Raw genomic sequence first — 24,761 nt, forward strand, 5'->3', positions numbered from 1 at the left:
GGAAGTAGTAGTACAGATCATTGCTCTGTAATTTCTCTGAGCCAGCGTGTCCTTGTGCTACCCAGGTCCACCTATTATTCACGTATTCCTTGCCTCTACCTTCATCCTGTCGCATTTCAGCCTGTTTTGTGATACCTTATTTCTGATTGTTCTAGCTTTTTTATTCTGTCTTGGCCACCAGCATGCCTGGGATTTAGCAATCTCTGCCTCTTCTTGCTCCTGATATAAGCAGCTCTGGTCTCCAAAACCTAATGGCGCAAAGAAAGTAATCAGTCCTTAAGATGGCGCATGTCTGTTTTCTGCACCAGTCTATTATTCTGGCTGTTAGTTCTTGCTTTCTCATCTCTTGGCTACAGTTAGGAACTTATTGTGATTTCGATAAGGCATTGAATTTTTGATTTCTCATTCCAGTTTCGTTTGCTTTAGACATTGATTTGAAGATGACTTTTTCAGTTGGATATTGGCCCTAGTTTTTCATCCTGCCGTGTATCATCAAGTTGTGTTGGCCATTAATGGGTTCTGGCAAATAACTTCTGTTTGAGTAGCCATTGGTAACGGCCTCCATTGTATTGTCTTAATTAATAGAATTCTGATTTCTCATGATGCAGGTGGGCTGAATTGTGAACTATTGTGGACTAAGCAATGTGTATAGGCAACTCTGTGTGTGTGTGTGTGTGTGTGTGTGTGTGTGTGTGTGTGTGTGTGTGTGTGTTGGGTCTTCAGGTACTAGACATAAACAATTTGAAATCTGCTATGATAGTGGAGTAAGATTTGTATTTCTGTGTGAGGTTGATGCTTCAAGAAAATGAGTGGTTCCAGCATCCCATGGTTTAAACTGAGAGGCACAAGAAGGATAAAATCACGTGTGAAGCTGTGTTAGCTTTTGTGAATCATTAAACCAGTGAGGTGTAGTGCTTAGAATGTTTGACTAGGATCTGAGATACTCAGGTTCAATCCCTTTTCTGCAATGGAAGCTTGCTGAGTGACTTTGAGATAGTTCCACACTTTCAGACTAACCTGTTTCACAGTTGTAATGTTAAAATGGAGAAGAGGAGAATGATGTGAGCCACTTCAGGTCCTCATTAGAGAGAAAGGCTAGGTATAAATGAAGTAAATAAAATATAAAAGCTAATCTTTGCTTTTCCTGTTTCCCAACAGTCTGTGAATCCTTATATAGTGAAGTTATCTATCATAGATGATGAGGCCACACTCAATGTGAGTATGATAGCTTGTAAGTGCTTTGATACCTATGAATGTAGCAGGTTTCCTAGAAATGCAGTATGGAACTGTATTATGTTTACTTTTAAAACAAACCTTCCAAAGCATCAGACCCTTGTCTGATAATGATGTGGATGATTGAACAAGGTTGGCATGAAAATTTGCTTTAGTTTTCAGATTTGCAAAACATTCTATAAGTTTTACTGTTTCAGCAATGTTCTCTGTTTTATACTTGGAAAAAGATTACTGTGAATAAGTGGAAGGATGCTCTTAATCAAATCTCTGTACAAATGGAACTAACAGTACAGTTTGTAACCATTATTACCATGGGAATGCTTTCTTGACTCAGAGAGCTCTCACTACATGCCTTCAGAAGTGACAAGTTAGAAGACCTTAATATGGTCATGTGGGTTTCACATAAATGGTAGCTACGCCCTGAATATCTTAGACCTGGTAGCATGAGATTATCTAATCTTTCTGAAAGCACTTTGGTGAGAATCTTAGAAATTGTATTTTATCTTTTAGTTTAAGATAGATAGGATAAGAGGTGATGATCTGAACTCTTATTTCTCATTTCATTGACATATGCAAGTGTGATTCTTACAGATCTGATATTTTCAAGAGTGATTAGATTGGTTTTAAATAAAAATCTTGAAAGACAGCATTGAGTGATCTTTGGCTGGGATGCAAGGTTTTCACTTCTCACTTGGAATAAATAAATCTCTGACCTCTTCAGTCAGAAGGTTTTTAATTTGTTAAGAGTTAGGCTATTGATAAGAATGGTCTTCTCAATGCTGCCCTGTTGTTTAGCGATTAAAGCTTTGCTTTGCAATAGACAAAGAGACTCTTAGTTTCCATGTGTCTATTTGAAAGGAATGCTTCCTCAAGGATGGGATAATAATACTCTGCTACAAAGCATATTAATTTCCTTTGATTTTTTGACCTTTGAGAGGAGCAGTTCAAACATGGAGAAGGCAAAATTTCTAAACTAGTAGAATTGGTAATGCTGGATGAAACTTCATGGAGAAGGACTCACAATTGATGGGTTGGAGTTCAGATTTACTTGTAACCAACCTTTCCCACTGTGCATTCACTTGTGGTTAATTTGGAAGGGAGGTTTTTTCGGGTAGATGCTGCCTTTCTGTATTTTGTATACCACATAGCTGTGATCTGTAAGGATTTTAATTTAATATTTTGTTCTGTTTTGGCAGGGAATGGGTCTTGTGGTTGCTCAAGCATTATCAGAGTATAACCGGTAAGTCATCTTAAAGTATGCTTTACAGCTGCATAAGTAACTGGTGTCTCCTTTTGAGAGAACTTGCTGACATGCCTATTGTCTGGAGTCTGAGGCTCAATCTCCAAACTTACCAGGAAGAAGGGATGGGAGACAGTTGGGAGACAACTATCCAGCCACCCCCGCGGACACCCAGGGCCAGCGTGGACCAACAATAGAAGGGGGGAAAGAGGCACCCCAGCCTCAGGAGGGCAAAGCAGCTCCCAAGCCCCAGAGGGTCAGGCGGGGCAGGTGGAAGACAGCTAGCCCCACCGTCCGGTGGGAGGCCAGGGGGCCGGGCAGGGAGACTGAGGAGGACTATCAGAAGGGAAATAAACCTGAGGGAGAAGGTACAGGGAGCTGGGGCAGCCAGCCAGCAACCTTACCAGCAGGGGAGGAAAAGCAGCAGCCAAAAGCAGCTCAGGACCACGCCTCAGCCTCCAGGCAAGCTAGAGGGGATTAGCCAGGACCGGGAGAAGCTGGGAGCAAAGCAACCCCAGGTGTGGCGACCTGAGGTACTCAGCAGGGAAAGCTTGGCAGCCAGCCAGGAAAGCACAGCTGTGGCTGATCAGGGCAGCCAGCAGAGAAAACCCAGGTGTGGCTGCCTGAGACGAGGACCATGGCTAGAGTGCGGGAGGGGGGGGGCGTGGCTGGCAGGTGGAGCTAGGAGTAGGGGAAAGGATATAAGGAGAATCTACCCACAGGGGGTAGTGGGTTGTGTAGGAGTGTGGTGGAATGGAAGAGTGAGAGCTCGTGGAGGGGTAAGACTGACAGCTGGATGGAGACAGCTGTTGTGGAAGGCAGCTGGGACTATGTCAGGTTGCAGGGACCTGCAAGTGGACGGAGATGGTGTGAGGGTGAGGTATACTCCCTCTCCTTCCACAGAGCGGGATCCTGCATATTCCCTGAAGGTCCTTTAAGGCTGAAGTCAGGCATGCTGGTGTCTCACAGGGCGGCGCCCATGGCAGAACCTGACACCTATCATCTCTGCAGCAGATAAAATGTCTGGAGCGTTGTGGTGGTATCTCCTGCATTCTCTTTGTTTAAATCTTCACTGTTTCTTGCAAAGTTGACCTGTAAGAGGTTTGAAGTGCAATCCTAAGAACACTTTCCTGGGAGTAAGCCCCATTGAATAGACCTGTGTAGGATGTTGAGTAGATCTGCTTAGAATGGTGCTTTTGGTTTCATATGGAAACTGGCAGGAGTACATTAATTTTCTTCTGACTTACTTGTTATTCGTTGCACCTTTTTGTGAACTTCCTGTAACAATATCTGTTCCTCTGTGATAGAAGACTAAAGGAGTTGCTGAGTAATGCTTCTGACAGAAAATTAAAGATGGTCAGAGTGGTTCTGAAACAAAAGTTCATATTTCTATCAACTATATAGACTGTTGGCCTGACTTAGTATAAGGAATTCTTCCTGATGTGTCTTGGGGATTTTCTGGTCAGCAAGGTTACTGCTCCTGTTGCAACCCTGGTTGAACTATGGAATATGGAGTTGACCTTGGCTGTGGACATGATTGCCCCTGAGTGCCCCGTCTCCTTCTTTGGAGTCTGCAGCGCCTTTGAGTTTCAGATAATGAAATGGTTGGGTAGATGGTTAGAGCCCAAGTGGAGAAAAACTCTAAGCAAATGTGACTGATCACTGGTAAGAGCACATTATCATGCCTATTCCGTGGCAGTGACAGCGAAGCAAGCTCACTTTTCTGTCACCATTGCATCTGCACAATGCTCTTTGGTGGAGCTTTTCCAGGTCATGAAGGGGCTTTTATATCAAGCCTCAGAGGATGTTGATCCAGAAAACATACAAGCTGGCTATGATGTCTTTGCAATGAATTTTGCAGGTGAAATTGCTTGCATTTGCCATGACTTAGATACCACAGTTGGACTTGCTCAGTCTTAGGATGTTATTGGAGTGCACTCTTGTGTTAGTTGAATAGATGGTTTTTAGTTGATGAGACTTGATGGAAGAGATGCTTCAAAGTGGTTCACTATGTCTAGTCTTCTTGACCCTTGCCCATCATGGCTAATTGTATCATGCCAGGCTGGGTTGGTTGACTGACTCCAGGAGATAATAAATGCTTCTCTGTGGAGTATGTAGTCCCTACTGCTTTGAAAGAGGCAATTGTGAGACTTCTGAAGAAATAATCCCTGGAATCAAAGGACCAAAACAACTATCACCCCATGGCTAATATTCCATTCTGGGGCAAGGTGCTTGAATATATAGCTTTGAGTGGTCCTGGAGGAGACAGTTTATCAAGACCCATTTCAATCTGGATTCAGGCCTGATGTGGGGATGGAGATGGCCTTTGTTGTCCTGATTGATGAACTTTGCTGGGAGAGTGTTGTGTCCCAGACTTCTCAGTGGCTTTTGATACCATTGATCATAGTATCCTTCTGTAGAGGCTGGTTGGGCTGGGAGTAAGGGACAGCACAATTCTTCCTTAACCAACTGATTTCAGAAGGTGGTGCTGGGGAACTGCTGCTCAGCCCTGTGACATTTTTGTTATGGGTCCTACTGGGTGTCATTTTATCCCCTGTGGTATTTAATATCACATGAAACCACTGGGAGAGGTCATCCAGGATTCTGGAGTGAGATGCCAACAATATGCAGACACTCAGTTCTATTTCATAACCTGTAAGCCAGGTGGGTATGGAAGTCCTGAATGGGTGCCTGTAGAAGATAATAGGATCGATAAGGGGGCCAGTAAACTGAAGTTAAATTCAGACAAGACTGAGGTGCTGTTTCTTCAGTGGAAAAGCCGCTTTGAGATTGAAGAGCCAGCATGTCCTGTGGGTTGCACTCCCTCTGAAGGAGCAGGTTTGTAGCTTGGGGGTGCTACTAGATTCTGGCCTATGGTTGGAGGCTCAGGAATCTTCCATAGCTTGTAGCACCTTTTATCAACTCCGGATGGTTTGCTAGGTATAGCTGTTCCTCAAAAAAGCATGATTTAGCCACAGTTAACCATGCTGTGATCAAATCCAAGTTAGATAACTGTAATGCACTGTGTATGGTGCTGCCTTTGGAAACTGTTAGGAAACTTCAATTGGTCCAAAACGCAGTGGCCAGGGATTAGTTACAGAGATCATATCACCCCTGTGCTGAAAGATCTGCACTGGTTACCCATGTGTTTCCAGATGCAGTTCAAAGTGCTGGTTCTTACCTTTAAGGCCTTAAATGGCTTGGGGCCAAAATGCCAGAAGGAGTGTCCCCTCCCATATTATCCAACCCGCCAGTTAAGATCATCCTCTCAAGTCCTGCTCTCTGTGCCCCTACCTTCAGAGGCGAAACGGGTGGTAACATTTTCTGCTGCCTTTTTCTCACTTTCTTGTCTTTTTGATTAAAACAATGCTCATTGGTGGTGGCAATCATGCAGCATTGCTGTTGGGACCAAATAATTGCAGTAGTTTCAAAACAGTTGGTTATGCTCTGGTGCCTCATTTGTATAGCTTTAAGTTAGAATGGCCCAGTTTACCTTCCTCTGGACAATCTGGGACTGCCAGAAGAGTTACGTTGTTACGTTGTTTGAAGCGTAGGCTCCAATGTAATTTCTCCTGAGAAGATTTTATGGAAGTCTTTTGCTTATCCTTGCAGCCTGACTTACAGCACCAGTTCCAGGTTGTGTGTGTGTGTGTGGGGGGGGGTTCTAGGCAGAGTGCAATCAGGACCCTCCATGCCCATGTTTTCATCTTCATGGCTTCTGTGCAGTCCCACATTGGGAATTATAATGCCATAGTTTTTTGTAAAATGCATGACAACAAGACTATCCAAACTGAGGATACAATATAGTGTTTTTTTTCTTTGCTGTGTTGATGGTTGATTACTGACCTTTTCCAGGGCAACCTCCTTTTTTTGTCTTACTAGTTGAAAAAGAATTTCCTTTGCCTTTTCAGTCTTAGTCGATCCACATTTTACTAAGATAGTTCAGCCTTTTCACTTTTACAGTTGCACTTCTGTGTTCTTACATACCTGTATGTGACACCTTGGTAGAATTTGGTCTTTGGTTTAAGTTTCACGCTTCAAGGGATACCCAGATTTGTTTTCTTTTTTCCTAGACAGAGCACATGTGCACCATTTTCATGCTTTCAGTACTCTGTTTTTCCCAGGGCACTTTTGTGATGTTGTACTCTGAGAGTTAGTGCCATCTTAGGGGCCATCCCTGTGTGTGTGTGTGTGGGGGGGCTCTTTCATTAGGGTGTGACTCCAGGTGGCTCCTGGTCTTCTGCAAGATGACTTTGTCATACTACTACTGCTATTACTTCTGTCACCTAGCGTACTAAGACATACTTTATCTTTCTTTGTCTTTTGTTTTACTGCAAATGCTCTGTGTCATTGCAATATAAAGCAAGTATGTTTTCCTTAACTTACTATCACCAACTTCTAGATACTCTGATTGGAGACATAGGCTATTTGGCCTTGCCACACACTGTGATGGTCCATGTTTGCCTTTTTGTTTGCTCTTTTGCTGCCATGTAGCCCCACATTGGGGAATGCCCTTACTAATTTATTGGCAAGGTAATCTATTTTTATGTTTTATCCATTGGCTGTTTTTGCTGCAGCACGAGGTTCATTTATACAGCATGCTGTCTGTCCTTTCTTTGGCCCCATCATGTCCGCTTCACTGTTTTCATTATTTTGATATGGATCTGCTGTGCTTTCACTCCCGCTGACAACTTGGTCAGCTCCTTTTCCTGCATATAGCAGTAGTCTCAGGTTTTTTCTGAGTGGCAACTGCAGCTCCTTGATTACCACATCTTGAACCTCTAAGTGGGCAAAAGTCTGCTGAGGCTATAGCAGCACTTGGATCCTGCTTCTTGTACAATTGATTATGTTTGGGGCTTAAACACTCTAACAGTGCAATCCAAAGCAGAGTTACTCCAGTCTAAGCTCACTGATTTCAGAGGGCTTAGACTGGTGTAATTCTTTTTAGGATTGCATTGTAAATGTTCCTCTTTCTTTTGGTTTCCCAAAGGCACTCCAAGTAAGGAGTATGACTCCTTGTTAACTTTTTGAACCTCATGGTGCTTCATTTTTAGTATACAGCACATACACCTGTGGAATGAGGACACTGTGGGTTCTAAGCCATGTCCCTCCCCATTTATAGAGTTTCAACGATGTTAATTTGTCCAGTGCTATGGCCAAGATTCTCTCATTTCAGTTCTCATGTCCCCCAACTCTTTTGATAGTATTGGTCATTCAGACTCAATTCAGGTTTCAGGATCCTAACACAATGCTTTCTTTTAGGTTAATAGAGGCTATTACACTTCCTCTTGTGTGCATGGTCATTCAATGCCCTTTACCTTGCATGACTTTCTCCCCCAGAGCACTGTTTTTTCCTTGCCACATTTCTGTTTGTACTTTGTCAGGGATACTTTTAGAGAGCTCCCTGCTTCTTTAAAAGCCCCTCAAGGTGAATGTCAATGAGACATTAAGCATCTGTTGGGTAGGTGGTACTCCATAGTCTTACTTTGAGGGCTTCACACTCACCTCCTTCAGTAAGTGCACTTGCTACTCTTCCAATGTGAGAGTCCTCAGAAGCCACGAAGATGAAAACAGAGTTGCACTTACCTGTAACTTGTTCATCGAGTGATCTTCTGTGTAGGCACACATCCCTCCCTCTTCCCTTGCTGTGAACTCTCTGGAACCGTAGTTTCTAAGGGATCTCTGGCAGTGGCATGGAGAAAACTGAGGGAATAGCTCCCCTCCTCCTGGTCATGTGATTTTTTGGCAGGAAAATGCCAAAGGAAGGAGAGCTGCTCCTAGTCTTCTAGAAAGCTCTAGAAATTGTCTCCATGGCTGGCCTGCTGAAAATAAAGACAAAACTTGCTCTGTTCACCTTGACCTCTCACTCATTTATTCCCGCATGCATGTGCATCCTTACTTTGCCCACTTGCAAACTTTACCACCACCTGCAGTCACAGCTGCTGACACTGCCTGCATCTTTTTTCCCTGACGGTGATGGGTGGTGCCATGACCCCCAGGAATGCTGATGCTTTGTGCATCACCGACATGCCCCTTTCCAACAGTGCTAGGCAGCATATGCAACTGGGAGCAGACGTGACAAAGCACAAGCAGGCAGTGGAAGAGCGTGAGTACAGGCATGAGAGGAGATGTATGAATAGACAGTTAGCACCAGTGGTTCCCCATTAGACGGTACAGGCCCTGGCACTTTCCCCACTTTGCCATGGGCTGATGTTGGACCTGCCAATTAGAAGGGAGGTGGTTCTCATCATATTTGATGTATGAAAGTGATTTTGGTTTGGATCTGATTGTTTACAAACTTCAGGTTTTTTTGCTTTGTCCTTTGGTATCATTGGGACGCAAAGGTATCATTGGGACGCAAATCCAAGCTATTGCTATCTGAGTTTCTTGTTCAAGATATATGTTGTCCTAGACAATGTGCTCCTAAGAAGCCTATATGCCCCTTCATGTAGTCATTCCTGCTCCCACCCTCTATTGAAACAAAACTGCTTTAACACAAAACTGCAATTAAAGGCAAAACTTGCTCCACTTAATAGAGCCTGTGGTAACTGCCTCATGGTGAGACCACCTCTGCCCTGATTTACACACTTCCTCTGAACCATCTTAAACTTTCAGTGACTGTTTACTGAGCCTAATGAACTGTCAAGCCAGTAAAGTTACTGGTTATGTGTAGGCAATGGTGGTGGTTTTTGCAGAAGAAATGCCTTTCCTATAGCAGAGTTCTAAGGGACTTTTGTCTGAGACAGTCTTGAAGGCTTGCATAAAGAGTGTTTGAGGTTGAGGACCATGATCTTCTATGTATGTGTCTGATAGAATTGTACAATATACTGAGTCAGTACGTGGAGGCTACAATGTGTATCTCAAAGGACAGGAGAGAGAGAGAGAGGAGGTAAAATTATATCTTTTATTGGACCAAGTTATGTTGGTCAAGGAGTATGTACATTTTCCATTCTTATAGAAATTGTCATTGCTTTGAATAATGTCCAGTATTTTATATACAGAAGGATAGATCTGGTTGTCATTGCCACAATCAAAAACTAACCCTAGCCTACCTTCTCTCGTATTTCTGTTAATTCCATTATTGCTTTAAAAACTCCATTTAATTGAATATCAGAGCCAGTATAGAAAGCAGCTAGTTCCCAAATGAATTCCTCTACCATCATTGAATAGTAAAATTAACATATAAACAAGCAGTTACAAGAACTTCATGCATGTGGATTTTAATGCCATACAAAACATATTCTGGTGTGAAATGATAAATAAGTTTTGTACTTCTCACTGAGAAACACTATAATAAAATCATTGCTGAAAATACTAGGTGCCATGGCAATGTAGTGCCTGGGACGTGTTGAACCCTGTTTTAAAATACTGGGAAGGTGTTTGGAAGAAGTCATGAGTGTCCCCCCCCCCTTCCCTTCTCGTGTATGAATTCCTTCTGTTGCCATTAACTATTGATATGATTAGGATTAGCCAGGATCCCTTTTCACCTAGGATTTGCTAACCAGTTTAAAATCCTGGTTTCAAATTCTCGTCAGATGGAAAACCTGGTTAACATTAACCATTAATAAAGCGATGATGATTGCTTTAGGCAAGTAGTTAGTGAAAATTCTTCCTGAAAAAGTTTTTCTTTTGGCTATTGACCAGCACCTTCCCACAACTACAGATGATTAAAAATCCTCATAATATCTTTTACAGCTATCTTTAAATGTACCAGATGATGAATACTTAGTATTTCTCTGTTACTTAAATACTGTTAAAGATTTTGGTCAAATAACTTCTTGCATACATAATTCTGCATCTGCCATGTATCTGTCTTTCTGTTAATGTCCTTCTCATTCAGGCAGTACAAAGACAAGGAAGAAGAACATCAGAGTGGCTTTTTCTCAGCCTTGACCAATATGGTAAGGAACTTGTGTGCATTACTAGTTAGTGCTTGCAGTACAAGGGGGCCTGATTCAACACTAGTGACAGAAATGCAGGGGAAAGTCAACAATTGATATTGTTAGGCTTGGATTCAAGGTCTAGGGGAAGCATAAAGTACCAGTATTGCTTTGAGAGTTGTATGCTGGCTCTGTTTGATTTCATGTGTTAAAAGGCTGTGCAATACTGCTTCTTTCCATAGGTGGGCAGCATGTTCATAGCTGATGCTGATGAGAAAATCTCAGTTCAGTAAGTATGCCACTCTGATTGAAAAGTATAAAATATTGCCTAGTGCTGCCTTTTCCCGGAGCTGAAATTCATGTAAAAACATAAAGCGATGGGGGGAGGTTAGCACTCGTTTAGCAGATAGTGCTGGAGTTGTTTGCATGCACTCTGATGCACAAGTGAATTAGCACAGATCATATCTGCTGAGGGCCAAGTTGCAATCTGAATTGTTAGGGGAAAACCATTTGTACTTTTGCATGGACAGAGAGGAAATGGAGCAAATGTCATATGCAGCACTTGAGTTGTTTAGCAAGGTCAGGCAGCTTGTTCAGCACTAATAATGTATCAGAAGGATTTGCCGAATTGAAATCTAATTCCCCAAATTATCACTGATTATGTAAAATTACCTTGCAGGCTGCATACAACTCATTTGCTGCACTTTGACACTCAGTTCTTGAATTCAGTGCATGGCATGGCCTTGCCTCAATACTCTCTTATCCTTAATTTGGGTGGGTAATTAGGGCAGGGAACCTAGGAGCAGCTGGCAGGCCACTGTATGGGAAACACTTCAAGCTTTATATAATGCTAAATGTTAAGTGCTACTGTGAAGAATAAGGGCTAAGCTAGATGTGATGGTGAGAGATCTATTACTGATTTTCCTGTGTTTTCCAAAAAAGGCTTTCATGTTTAACAGTTGTGGGGGAAATTGGGCTGGTTGGATCAGGATGCTGGAACTGAGGAGGGGAAACCTAAGCCTTTACACTTCTACAGATTTTCTTGACTTAACCTGCTGCTGTTTGCCCTAAGTAAGCAAATTTACAGGTATCCAACAGTATCTATTAAGTTTCATCCGGCCTTTCACTCAGGCCAGTCACACACACTCAGCTAATCTACCTCACTGGGATTTTGTGAGGATAAAATGGAGGAGAGGAGAATGATGTAAACTGCCTTGGGTGCCATTGGGGGAAAAAGTGGGATATACATAAAGCAACTACATGGACAAGTAGTGTGGGGGAAATGGTTTAACTATCCTCCTGCCATGGCCCTGATCTGAATCTTCTCCTGATCTCTGGGCAGCTACTGTTCGTTTTTTTTCTCCTTAATTGTGACTTCTAATCATGAATATCCTGCTGTCTTGTCTTGCATGTGCCTTAAAGTGATCCTTTCATAGAAGACAGGAAATGTAGAGGTCTTTGGCAAGAGCCAATTATATACAGAAGTCCTGAGGGAAGACATTCTGAAAGGAACTGACTTTTCCATGTATCAGTTCTTAAAAAGTTTTCAGACATTGGGGTTCCTTTGTATCTATCCAGTTGGAGTCCAGAGATGGTGCGTGATATTGGGCGGGGGAGGGAGTGTTCCTGTGTGTAACCTGTGTGTGTCCCTTGTATGTGTGTGAGTTCTTTTTCTTTATTTGTAGAACCAATGAGGCTATCCTTTTGGCCCTTTATGAAGCTGTTCACTTGAACCGAAACTTCATCACTGTCTTGGCACAGGTGGGATACCACTCATTTTGTATACCTGAATGAGAAATGGAAGCTAAGCTGCAGAATACCTTCAGTATGTTGGAAGTAGCTGCTATGATCTGTTGAGAACTCATCCTGTAAATGTAGTTACTCATAATGGTATACTTGAATGGCTGTTTTGGCATGAAAGGCCTTCTTTTGAATTGATGGAGTATATGCCTTATGCTTCTCTTTTTCCACTCCCCAAAAGGGCTGAAGGCTCATCTTTCTGCTTGCAGGACTGCTGGGAGAATTCCCAGTTAGTTTGTTATTGTAATAATCTCAAAGTAGAATGCAGTGTGTCCTTAGTAAATAAAGGAGTATTTTGAATTTGTAGGATGGCTTAATGGTAGTAGCAAACTGGGCAGTGTAGGCAGGGCAGCAAAGATTTATTCAGTCACCTGGAATCAAGGGCTTAGCTTAGTTCTCTCTAGCGATTGGCATTCAAAATAGCTCCATCCTGACTTCCGACTGTTAATTTTCATAGCTGCCTCTTTATTTAATAACAGTAATTTTTAAAAAAAACTGTTAGTTTATCAGCCACGGCATTTTAGTGAACACAGTTCCTTGGTCTGTGCCCTTGACTTCCTATCTTGTACTGTTTCTGTCTCTGTTTTTCAACTTGTGGATTTTCTGGCTAGCCAGTTTAGGTGTTTTTCCTCTGCATTTCTTGTCTGTGGGGTTCTTGAGTGTTCCATTGTTCTGCTGTAGATAATGTAGTGATGCTGTTTCCAGTTAAATTTGAATTTGATACAGCTAGAATTATGATCAATAGCACGCTTACTGTGCTCAGATAAATTGCTTACTCCAGTGTTCCTTCAAGCTATAAGCCTAACATACAAGGTGGGGTACTTTGCTTGCAACAACATCAAAATCTTATCTACAACTTGAGGTTTTTTTTCTGTTTATATCTGGTTTGCATAGGCTGTAGGCTGCACAATAGGGTTAAAGAAGAGTGTGTGTTGATTTTACAGGTTTTTGGAAGGTATGCTGTAACTTGCACAACCATACCTGAAGTTGTTTCAGAAATGCTGTGCCAGTGTCTTGCTGCTAGGCTGTGCTGTTATCCCTTGGCTGACACAGGAGTTATAAAATCCTCTTACAGAAAAAAATGCACCCTTTTATTTCAAGGAAACAGGGTTGTTGGTTTGTAATATTTCAATAGGCAGTTTATTTCAAAGCTTGCCTTGGACATTGATTTCAAAAGTTGAGTCTACAGCAGTTAGCCATGTGTTCTTGTTCTCTTATGAGAAGATGTCCTCATGAAGAGTCCATTAATAAACTAAGCAGACATTCTAGTTCCCTCTCATAACAGGCCCCTGCATGAAGGTTCATGAAGTGCTGTGTAATTAAAAGCAGGTTGGTAGTTCTAGAACACATTTCAAATCATTGCTCTGCTTGCTGCTGAGAGAACATTTGGAGGTGCATTGATATCAAAGGCACTGTGTGAAGCAGACTTCATTACTTCACTGTTGGATATAAAATAGAATAGTATGCTGATCTGAAATCTTGCCTGTTCTCTTGGTTGACTGTGACACAAATGGAACCCTGTGGAGAAGAAAGTTAAATCAGAAATTAGATAGGGTACTGTTGGCTGAGATGAAATGTGAAGAACTAGTAGAAGAAGGCAGGGAGTATCAATAAAATGCCTGTAGTCCTGTTCCTGACACATATGGATTAAGTACTGGGATGTGCTGACTGCTCTTTTTTTTAAATTAATAAACAACTTTTATTAATTATAAAACAGAAACAATAACAATAAACATTAAATAGCAAATACATGGAGTAATATATTGGTTATACAAGATTGCAGGTTTCGAAGAAAAACATTTAAAACACTTGCTTACTATAATTGTAGTTCATATACCACAAGAATAAGTCACAGTATATTGGTATAGTTGGTTTAGTTCATAGTGCTAGACTTTCAATATATCTTGGTATAGATGGTTGGGAGGAAGTGTTTCAGTTTCGTCAATGAAATTTAAGAAAGACCACCATTTTTCATAATAGTTAGATTTCGAGGAATTAGCCGATAAATTGTCTGTTATTTTATCTATAATGAGCGGGTCCCACACTCTGGAGTACCAATGGTTCAAGGATGGTGGAGACTGGTTTTTCCAAAAATATGCTATTGATAATTTTGCTATGGCAAGTAGATTAGTAATTAAATCTCGTTGAGGCGTTGGCACGTTTACCCCTTGCCATAGATTCAAAAAAATTAGTTAGGGCTCCAGGGGTATGTTGTAGTTCGTTATTAATTTTATTTGCTTTAGTATCTCCTCCCAGAATATTTTGATTTTGGGGCACTGCCACCAAAGGTGGGCAAATGTGCCTATAGTGCTGACTGCTCTTTAAGGAGGAATATATAAAGGACAAATAAAGACAGTGGGATAGGGTCAGAACATCAGTTGTGTATTTTGCAAGGCAGAAAACTGTGAGCATTGAGGTTTTTTGTTTGAGGTTTTCCCCATAGACGAACGTGACAGATTTCAGTCCAGGTAGAAGAGAACTAGCTAAGAGTGCCAGGAGTGGTGTAGAGTTAGAGCAAATGCGCCTTCCACATTCTAGCATAGACTTTTTGGAATATAACCTGCCATATGTGTGTTTGGTTTCTAGAGTCATCCTGAAATTGGATTGGTGACGATGCCAGTCAGCCCAGTTCCAACAACTCCAGTAACACCACTTGGTACTACACCACCTTCTTCTGATGGTGAGCCATTTCTATCCTCTGCTTTGCTCCTCTGTATCTGGCAATGGCTATATCCTGAGCTGAGGTTCCAATTGGCCTTCTCTGCCCATACAGAGCCAAGTTTCTCCTAAAACCAAGTATTTCAGTTCCATCTAGCCACCAGTCAGGTGGTTTTATGTACCTCAGTCATAAAACCACAGAGCTGGTGGTTTTATGTACCTCAGTCATAAACTAGCCCCAGATGATCCCTGGGACTGTTTCTGTGAAGTGTGAAAGCAATTGTCCTTGATAAATAGGATACCACTATGTAATTGGGCTTGCAAAGCTGATGGGGTCATTCTGAAGAAATCAGGATCAATTGCCCATCCCTGATTGCCTAGTTCCCCCATGTTTACTGAGTGCTTTGTGCGTCACAAATGGCTTAATGGAAGAATTAGATGGGTTTGAATAGAGCTCTGTTTGTAAGCATCTCGGGGTGAAAGCTGCATGTGTTACCCTCTCATAGCTGCTATTCAGGTCATTCTGATATCCTGGCAGAAGAGTATTCTCCTCTAGGAGGATAAATTCTGCTTGGTTGCCATGGATATCAAAAGCCTCAGTTTAAAAAAATTATGTCTTCTACCTCTCTGCGTATGTATTCCATATGATTGGGAGGATTGGGAGCGCTTAGGCTTCTTTCAAATTGTTCATTGCAAATGCATCCGCCTACACACTTTTTATACAATGGGCAAAATTTGTGTGCTTACCTTCAGTTTGTGCTCTTTCTCTCTCTATCTCATTTGTAGACAAACTCAGAATACTGCAGGCTGGCATAGTAACTAGTGTCTTCCTACTGCTGGGAGGTTGATTAACAATAATAAGGCAATTTTTATCTTGACCTGTACCAATGCTGTTAAAGATTGTTATGCTTTTCATCCCTACTATGTGATCTTGAGCATGAGTCTATTTAGTCTTGCTTCCCATGGTTTCTTGCTCTGTTTTTTAAAACACATGCCAGAATTATTCCTACCCATTCCCCCAAACCTAGGAATTTAATAACTTTATTTTGGCTCATAAGTGGTTCTGGACTCCTTAACTTCAAAGCAGAACCATTTTTAGGTGTGTCTTTTAAAAAAAATTAGGTGGAACCTAATTTTATGAAGAGCACTTCCCAATGCCACCAGACTTTGCAAATGGGCTTAAGGTCTGAAACCCAGTTCCTCTGAATCTTGCTTATAACTTGTATTAAAACACCTTTTCAGATTTCAAAATAATACCTGGTCTTTCCGTGAAAGATTCAGTGCTGCAGGGGTTGAGCCTATGATAAGCAGTGACTGTTTCTGAACAGTGTTTTTTTTTCAAACCAGCCTTTTCCTGTTGTTGCTTGAACTGCGTCTAAGGTGCCTGTCACCATGGTATCTTAAGTGCTGATTTTGCTTGCTGCTGTTAAATATTCATTCATGATGTGCATCATAGCAGCTCCAGCAGGAACAATTATGGCTATTGAATACGTATTAGCTAAATCTTCATCGATTTAGGGGGCAGTTGCAATGGTAGGTATGCAGCTGTGCAGAGTGATCTGTTAGTGATGAGCCAAGAGCAGCAGCCTTACTACTTAGTTGGTTTTGTTTTTATTTATATATTAATAATAATAATAACATTCGATTTATATACCTCCCTTCAGGACAACTTAATGCTCACTCAGAGCGGTTTACAAAGTATGTTATTATTATCCCCACAACAAAACATCCTGAGAGGTGGGTGGGGCTGAGAGAGCTCCAGAGAGCCCTGACTAGCCCAAGGTCACCCAGCTGGCTTCAGGTGGAGGAGTGAGGAATCAAACCCAGTTCTCCAGATTAGAGTCCTGCGCTCTTAACCACTACACCAAACTAGCTCTCCTGAATTGCTTTTCCTGAATAAGCTCAAAGCAGCAGTGTCTACACAAACAATGTATTGTATGATAAAGAAGTTAAAAACAACACCCTAAACCCACTAATTCCAAATAAAACTGTCATTCAGCCAAAGGCCCACCTGAGTAGCTCAGCCGTGCGTATCTTAATTTGCCAAAGAGGATGTATTGCCCTACTACATTTAGCACTGGTAGACCATTCTGAAGAGATAGTTGCCATGGGAAAACATTTTCACCCAGGCCGCATTGGTTTTAACCTCTCTCATGGAAGGAACAAAAAGCAAGCCTTGGTGAGCGACTATAAGGTTTACATATGGGAGTGTGAGTCCTATAGGGAGAAATTCTTCAAATATGTGGGCTTTAAAGGTCAAATCCAGTGCCTTGAGTTGGATCTGGAAACAAGTTGTAATTGATCTAATACCATTGTCATATGACTGGTCTGGCTGACTACTGTCAGCAAATGCACTGCTGCATTCTGTACCAGTTATAATTTCTGGTTTGTAGACAGCATGTAGACAGTATTGCCCTAGTCTAGGCTCAAGGCTGCAGTGGCATGGATCAGTGTCGCCAGGTTGATTGCATCCAAAACCCAGCTCAGTTTGAGAGCCCAGTGTAGTTGAAAAAGGCACTCTTAGCAACACTGTCGATTTGCTTCTGTATCCCAAGTCAGGTCCCAAAGTATCCCCAGGTTCTTAACTAACTCTACTGATTTGAAAGGCACCTCATCTAAAATGGGTAATAAAATCCCCTTTAGGATGCTAGCCTTTATGACTAACATTATCTCCATCTTGTCTGTATTCAGCTTTAGCTTGTTCATCTTTAGCCAGTTGACCATGGGATCCAGGCATTGATCTAGGACTGAAACAGCAGGGCCTGGGGGCTTAATCAAATGTTGGCCTTATGATCTTGCTCTTAAGTTTGAGAAACATTGAGTAAGCACGAAAGAGATACATTATTGGCTAAATAACTGTCAAACTGTTTTACTCAAAGTTGAGTACTCTCTTGATCTGCTGTGGCTCTTACTTGAATCCCATAAGAGAAGGCAGCAAGGTACACATAGGGTTGGAAGGAGCATTGTGGCATTATGTTTTAAGAGTTCAGATATGGTTTTTAAATGCTCCAAGGTCTTCAGCTAAGAATGATTTCCCTCCATATACCCTCTGACCCTTGAAAATGTGTGCAAGTCTTGTTGTACAGGTCACTAAATAGTTAAACAGGAACGACAAATGGGTTTGTGGGAGAGGTTGATACTGATAGTGCCAAAAGAGGGACATATCTGATCTGGAAGCAGTAGAATGAACCAAAGTGAAAAGATGAGCTGCTTGTTTACTTTAGAGCTGGGGGTAGTGAGAGCTCTGCCTAAATGAAATTTTGTGTGAGTGTTCTGTTTCTGGTGTTTGACCGATGATGATTTTTGCCTGATTGAGTTGGTGGGGGTTCAGCTGGTTGTCATTGGCTGTTTTTGACCCCAAGATTGTGATATCTGTATAAGCACTGCTTAGCACTACAGACAGTTATGAGGAAAAATATATGAAAGATTGGATGCTGCTGTTATAGGAGCATCTTCTTTACCTTCATTAGGCATCTTTGGAAAGAGACAGTTTGGTGTAGTGGTTAAGAGCGTGGGACTCTAATCTGGAGACCTGGGTTTGATTCCCCACTCCTCCACCTGAAGCCAGCTGGGTGACCCCGGGCTAGTCACGGCTCTCTGGAGCTCTCTCAGCCCCACCCACCTCACAGGGTGTTTTGTTGTGGGGATAATAATGGCATCCTTTGTAAACCGCTCTGAGTGGGTGTTATTATTATTGGTGGTGTTGTTATTGTGTGTGCTGATGATGAGCAGATCTTATTTGATCTTTCCCAGTTATAAGTACCGTGGAATTGCCTCTGGATGCTGATGTGCAGACTAGCAACTTGCTGATAACTTTCTTAAAGTACAGCTCCATTGTCATGCAGGACACCAAAGGTAAGCAGTTCCATTGACACAGCTTTACAGTTCTGAAATCTGTTTCGTGTGGGGGGAGGGGGGAAGCATTGCTGGTTGGTCTGCATACAAAATCTACCTGGCCTCCCCATGGAGATGAAGGTTCTGCTCATTGAGAGAATGAATTGATTTCTCTTTACTGGAGAGTAGGGAGCCCTGATGCTGAAGAGAGGGAAGACAAATACAGAAAGCGAAAAATGTTACTCATAATAACCACAGGAGTCGCAGCAGGTCCTCCCTAGGAGGCAAAGTGGATCCAATTTTCAGCTACATGAGGGGAGGGGAGGAAGTTGAGAGTTCCATGATGTATAGTATCTTCCATTCAAAGGTTGCCCAAGAGAGACAGTGCACATTACAGAACTCTGAGCCAAGAATGGAATGCAGCGCACTCTTCCATACTTGCTAGTAGTGTTTCTTGTGGTCTGGCTGACAAGGGTGGTACAATGGGATAGGAAGGCTAACATTAGGGGGCAGAAAGTACAGCTTAGCTTCCTTGATTGCTGTCAAGATGGGGTCTCTGGTGATGTTGAATCATGCATGTGCACATATATGTTCTGTCTATGCCACTCTTGCATGAAGATTAGCTACCTGACCACATCCTCAGGGCAAATGCATCCAGAGGCTTGGAAAATGAAATATAGGGCCTGATGTCATCTGTATATTGATGATACTCAACCTCAGAGATCTAGATGATTTCATTCTTTGGCACTATACACACACACATGTGCATGCACACACACACATGTATGTGTGAGAAACCAAATAGAACCCTGTGGCATTCCACAGGATAAATCTCACCTAGTTGACTCTGCTCCTATAGTGAAAACACGTTTCCCTCATGTTTTTTAGCCATTGTACCACAGATATGAATAACGGGTACTAGCCTATAGCATCTGACTTGGATCCCAACTTAGACAGTATCCAAAAATCAACTTCTGAGGAAAAGCTAAAGCATCAACTATAAATGCTTGATCCCAGCCCTAGCAAGGTAGCATTATTCAGTTTCTTTTAAATTTCCTACTTGGTTTCTGTCACTACATATGAAGACACCAAGCAGCAAACCATAAAGTTAATTTTTATTCAGTTGTGCCTTGTGCATTTTCTGAAAAGAAATTTACAGTTTTTGCTTAATTTATTTTTAAAATAACATCTGTTGGGGTTGTTCTTTCATTCCTTCATTCTTTCTTTGTTTTAAAGGAATTCATCTGTTGATTACAGGTTAACTTTGTTGTTGGCAGTGGTTAGTTACAAGATTTAAACGCTGTGCTGCTTGTAGTGGCTCTCCTGTCATACCAGTTTAATTGGATTATTTTGCTATTGATTGTTAGCAATATTAAGTGCTTGGTGGGGTAGCATATAACTTTTTAATAAATAAATAAATCTTCCTAGCCACCATCTTATATTGATGTTTTCTATTAATTAAAATTTCCTAGTACCACTTTTCCTTTGCTAAAGATAAGGAGGAAACAAACTTCAGTTAGGCACCTGATTGTGGTACAAGAACTCCCCCCTCCCCGACTCTCTCCCCATCCGCTACACAAGGCCAAAATTAGGATCCTTCTCAGGGGAACTGTGCTACTTTTGTAATGTGCTCAGGGCTTGCAAAGAGTAGTCAGTTGTTCTGATGCTGAAACACAGAGCATTGCTTTACATAGCAGCAGATCTATAGCCAATGATGTGCTGTCAAACGTTGTACGTCACTTGCAATGTGAGTAATTTAAAGCACAAATGCTTAGCATAGAGCAGTAATGCTTACAATGTAATCCCCAAGAAAGATATGACTGTGGCAGCACCTGAACAATAAGCCTTGCCATGAAAAGATAACAAGGCTCTAGGGTATTTGAGCTTTCTTGGGCCACTACTTTGGCTGAGTCAGAAAAGAAGCATTTTAGCTTGTCTTTTAAAAACTATTATCACTTGACAACCAGCATGTTACCTGTACCCGAGTATATACATGCGGTTGTATATCACTATCCCCTACATATAACCACTGTTTAAAATGTTCACTATTTGGAATGACTTTGTCTTTGAGGGAGACTAAACAATCTTAATCCATATCAAGGGGTTCTTGCCATTGTTTTGCACCATTTGTTTATATTCTGAGTCGCTTCTAAATGCATCGCAATATGCAAGGCTTTTTTTTTATGGCTAGTGAAGTTAGGCTCATTAAAACAGCCCTTAAAAGGGTAAACCCAAATCTTTCTTACTTTTGCTTTGACATGTAAGGAAAATTAGGACATAATCCTAGCATAGGAAATTCACAAAAACTGTTTTTTTTCTTGTGACTTTGAATAATTCTAAGAAGAATAGACTTACAATCTCCACTACACAAGAAACCTTTTATGTTTAAGGCATGTTTGCACCTCAGCTGCCCATGCAGTTGTCACTATCACCTATTTGGACAGATCGTGGACTAGCACAGACTGGAGCCCCAACATTTAGAGTTTAGTTACAACTTGTGTGGCAAAGGAAGCCCCAATCACTTAGTAACAGTTATTTGTTCCCCTTTTTTCTCCACAGATTGCTTATTAGAGAACAAGGTAGCATGGTTTAAAGGTATTTCTAACCTCTTGTTACTGATAGTCACTTATCAGTATACTTCTTAGAGTTTATTACACTGTCAGATAAGAAGTAACATAGACTGTTATTTGCAAATTAAATTAATCTCTAACAGCATTAGTAGATGGCTAATTGGCCTTTTCTTATAGCCAACAGGTCAAAACCAGCAACAAATACAGTGTTGGAGATGTGAAAAGATAACAGTATGAAAGCAGCCTTGGGCTTGATAGGAAAGGCCTTGTTATAGACCTCTGGGATTCTGTCGTTCCTCTGCTAGAGTAACAGCTTTGAGCTGGAGATAAAAAGCTGCTGGTGCCTCATCTCTTGCTCTTTTTCAGCCCATGAGGCTCTGCCTCCTGATTTGCATACTGACCCTTTGACAGATCAAGGCTTAGTGGCTCATGTGGGACCTGTTGTTGTTCATTTGCAGACGAACACCGGCTCCATAGTGGCAAGCTCTGTCTGATTATCCTGACCTGCATAGCGGAGGTAAGTCCCCTTGCCTGTGCCCCCTTTCTCATTAGATATGCATCAGTCTCTGTGACCTGACACTATGTCTGCATTTCATCTCCCTCCTTTCTTTTGGAAGCTGAATTTACAACTACTACAGATATAATTGGCTGAGACTATAAACCAAACAATTCTGCTTCTTGAGTTTTCTACTTTTATTCTACAACAGATTGTTTAGTGTATCAAAATGTGGAAGGTCACTTAGAACCATCTTCTTGGCTGTAAAAGGAAGATTGGTACTACTAGAATAAGAAGAGACACTGTTCAAGTACAACTAAGGCAAGCAAAGTACAGTGAGGATAGCATGGACAGAACTGGAAAGCTTTTGACTTTGGTGTGCCTTGGATCACTTCAGTCTCCACAGAGAGGTCTCATTTTTCTAATGGAAGTGCAAGTTTAAACCCAAGTTCTAATAGGCAATGTTTAGTTTTGCTTGTTTTACCATTAAAGCACGGCCTCTTTTACCTATGTCAGCTCATTCTGTATCAGTGTTCTGCAGTGATTTGTTTTCCAAAAAGTATCAAGATATTGTGAAGTGACTGCTTTATTTTATCAAAAACATCAGCAATTAGCTCCTTCAGTTGTCACCTGAGTTTATTAGAGTGGCATATGGATAACAGAAGACAAAGAACTATCGCCTGTGTTTATGCACAGCATGTTTGACCATGGAATTAAAGGGAGTGAGTATTTGGCTGTGTATTATACAAAATGTAACTTGATTTAGAGTTGATTTTGGAATGAGCTGTGCCTGAGGACTGCTGAGCCATCTTCCAGTGGCACAAACTGTAATAATTCCTCTGGTGATGGGTCCATCAAAATGCCACCATAAAGCTTTCTTCTTGCATTACTAGAGGAAAAAGGATCAAAATGGCACCATAAAGCTTTCTTCTTGCATTACTAGAGGAAAGAGGAGAAACTGCTTTCTGAAATCTGCAAAGCACCATACAATGTCTTGATCCTTTGAGTTAGGATGCGTAAGTTTTAACACTACTCTGTTGAGAGGCTCAGAAATGTCACCCAAATCAATACATATGTAGGGCCCATCCGGCACAGAGCATCCTCTTTGTGTGCTAGTTAGACATCTATCACTGGAGCAGTTAATTAAATCTGAAGCTAAACTATCTAGTGTATACCTGTGTCCTAATCTGAGGCAGTACTCTGAAGGTGCAAGAGAGAGACTGATCCTTTGAATAAGAGAAATCTTTATTCCCCGTAACAAGATAGAGTGAAAAATGGAATGGCAAGAATAGTAACAAGCAAAACTGTGGTATACAATGAACCAATAAAAACATTGCTCAAGACTTCTTGCCTACGAACTGGCATCTTTTGGGGAGGAACCTGGAGGAAGAGGCCAGCTAACAGTAAGGCAAGCTGGGGTGTTTAGAATAAGGGGGAAACGAAAAACACATGTTGTCTAATCTTGAAAAGAGAGTAGATCTGGGGGTGAAGCCAACCATAAAGTTAGGGCAGAAGGCTTTGGGTGTAGAACCAGCTATTAGAGTAGGTGGTCCAGAAGGCGATTTTTATGTACCTTTAATTACATCAACTGGGGAGCAGGAGCTTCACAGAATTGGAGTCATGGTTGAAATTTAGAGTTCTATTGGTGGCTTTGAAAGTAACCACCAAAGGTGTCCCACAAGGGGATCACACTAGGAGGACTGGCTTGGCCTGGTCCAACAAAGGGTGAGCAGCAGTTTGATTGCACATTCAGTCTGATAATGGATGGGGCAGGGCTGGAATCTCTACCTTGGAGCTTGATTGAATTAAGCTGGGGAGTGGAGAGACTGTGGTGGACTCACGATATTCTGGTTACTGTTTCTGCAACCTGGGTTATTAATTACAGCCAGAAGGGTGAGGGAAGCTCTAGAGTTAGGTCAAAGGTCCTTGATTAATTATTTCCATGGAGCATTTAGACATATGGGTTGTTTCTAGTTTGAGAGCGCCCTGAAAAATTTTGCCATTCTCAGGACATGCCTTTTATATTAAACTGGATATTTTCTCCAAGTTCTGCTGGTATCCAGAAAGCGAGGAGTTCTTGAGCTTACACAAATGTTGGAGTGAGGGGTCCTGCTTAGAAGTCTTTATCAGGACTGCTGTTAACCTGTTGTTGTCTGTTTGAATGTTGTTGTTTTTAATTTGGCTTAGTGTTAAAATGTATGTTGATGCTTCTTTCTTTGGTAGGACCAGTATGCTAATGCTTTTCTACATGACGATAACATGAATTTCCGAGTAAACCTCCATAGAATGGTGAGTCTTCCTCATTAAGAGCTCTTCTTTGTTAGGCTTATAAAGGGTCTTGGAATCATCAGCTGCTCATGTCTCTTGTGTCATTCCAGCCAAACAGTTGTTTTGGCATCAGATGTGCCTGTTCAGGTTGTGAGTCATAGAGGAGATCTGGGATCAGGATGTGGTTCTTTAAAAAGGCTAAAATATGTGTCAGTTTCTTTATCTGACAGTGAAGCTCTAACGTTTCACTTAAGCTACAAGCTGGCTGCACCTAAGAACTATGAGGGAGGGGGAGATCTGGACTGGTGTTTCAGCAAGAAGGGTTAAACCTCCCCACTTTGATAATTTAAATTATCAAGGTGGGGAGGTTAATTATAATTTAAATTATCTCCCAGAACAGCTATGTGACCTTTGGGAGGAACTTACACATACCCATGTGGTACTTGTATGTAGAAGTGTGCACTGAAAAAAAATCCAACTGATTTGGGTTCAGTATACCAGACTAGAAATGCTTGAATGCTGAATTCATTCTCCTGTTCGGCTTGGCAATACAGAGCAAATTTGGTAAAATTCAGCCATTGTTTTCAATGAGAAACACGATTCAGGGCTTTCTGGGGGCCTGGGAGGGCCATTTTTGAACCAAATTTTACCAAATTTTCTGGGAACCTACTCCTAACTGTCCACAAATGACAATTTAGAGGACAATTAGGAGTAGACCCTTGCAAATGTGATGGATTTTGCTTGCAAAATGCCACCCCAGCCCCCTAGATAACTCCCCTAGT

General features: G+C 41.6%; 1 protein-coding gene across 1 annotated transcript in view; it reads left to right on the forward strand.

Annotated features, from left to right (window-relative positions):
* The window catches only part of ARMH3 (armadillo like helical domain containing 3), a 258,948-nt gene that overhangs the window by 20,195 nt on the left and 213,992 nt on the right, over window positions 1-24,761 (forward strand). The window contains exons 9-17 of the mRNA XM_054983193.1: window positions 1,159-1,215; window positions 2,430-2,473; window positions 10,314-10,374; window positions 10,596-10,642; window positions 12,039-12,114; window positions 14,740-14,833; window positions 18,565-18,666; window positions 21,674-21,732; window positions 23,935-24,000. Coding sequence (XP_054839168.1) covers window positions 1,159-1,215; window positions 2,430-2,473; window positions 10,314-10,374; window positions 10,596-10,642; window positions 12,039-12,114; window positions 14,740-14,833; window positions 18,565-18,666; window positions 21,674-21,732; window positions 23,935-24,000 — 606 coding nt within the window. The remainder of the gene's footprint in view (window positions 1-1,158; window positions 1,216-2,429; window positions 2,474-10,313; window positions 10,375-10,595; window positions 10,643-12,038; window positions 12,115-14,739; window positions 14,834-18,564; window positions 18,667-21,673; window positions 21,733-23,934; window positions 24,001-24,761) is intronic.

Source organism: Eublepharis macularius, chromosome 6, assembly GCF_028583425.1.
Source record: "Eublepharis macularius isolate TG4126 chromosome 6, MPM_Emac_v1.0, whole genome shotgun sequence".
Taxonomy (NCBI): Eukaryota; Metazoa; Chordata; class Lepidosauria; order Squamata; family Eublepharidae; genus Eublepharis; species Eublepharis macularius.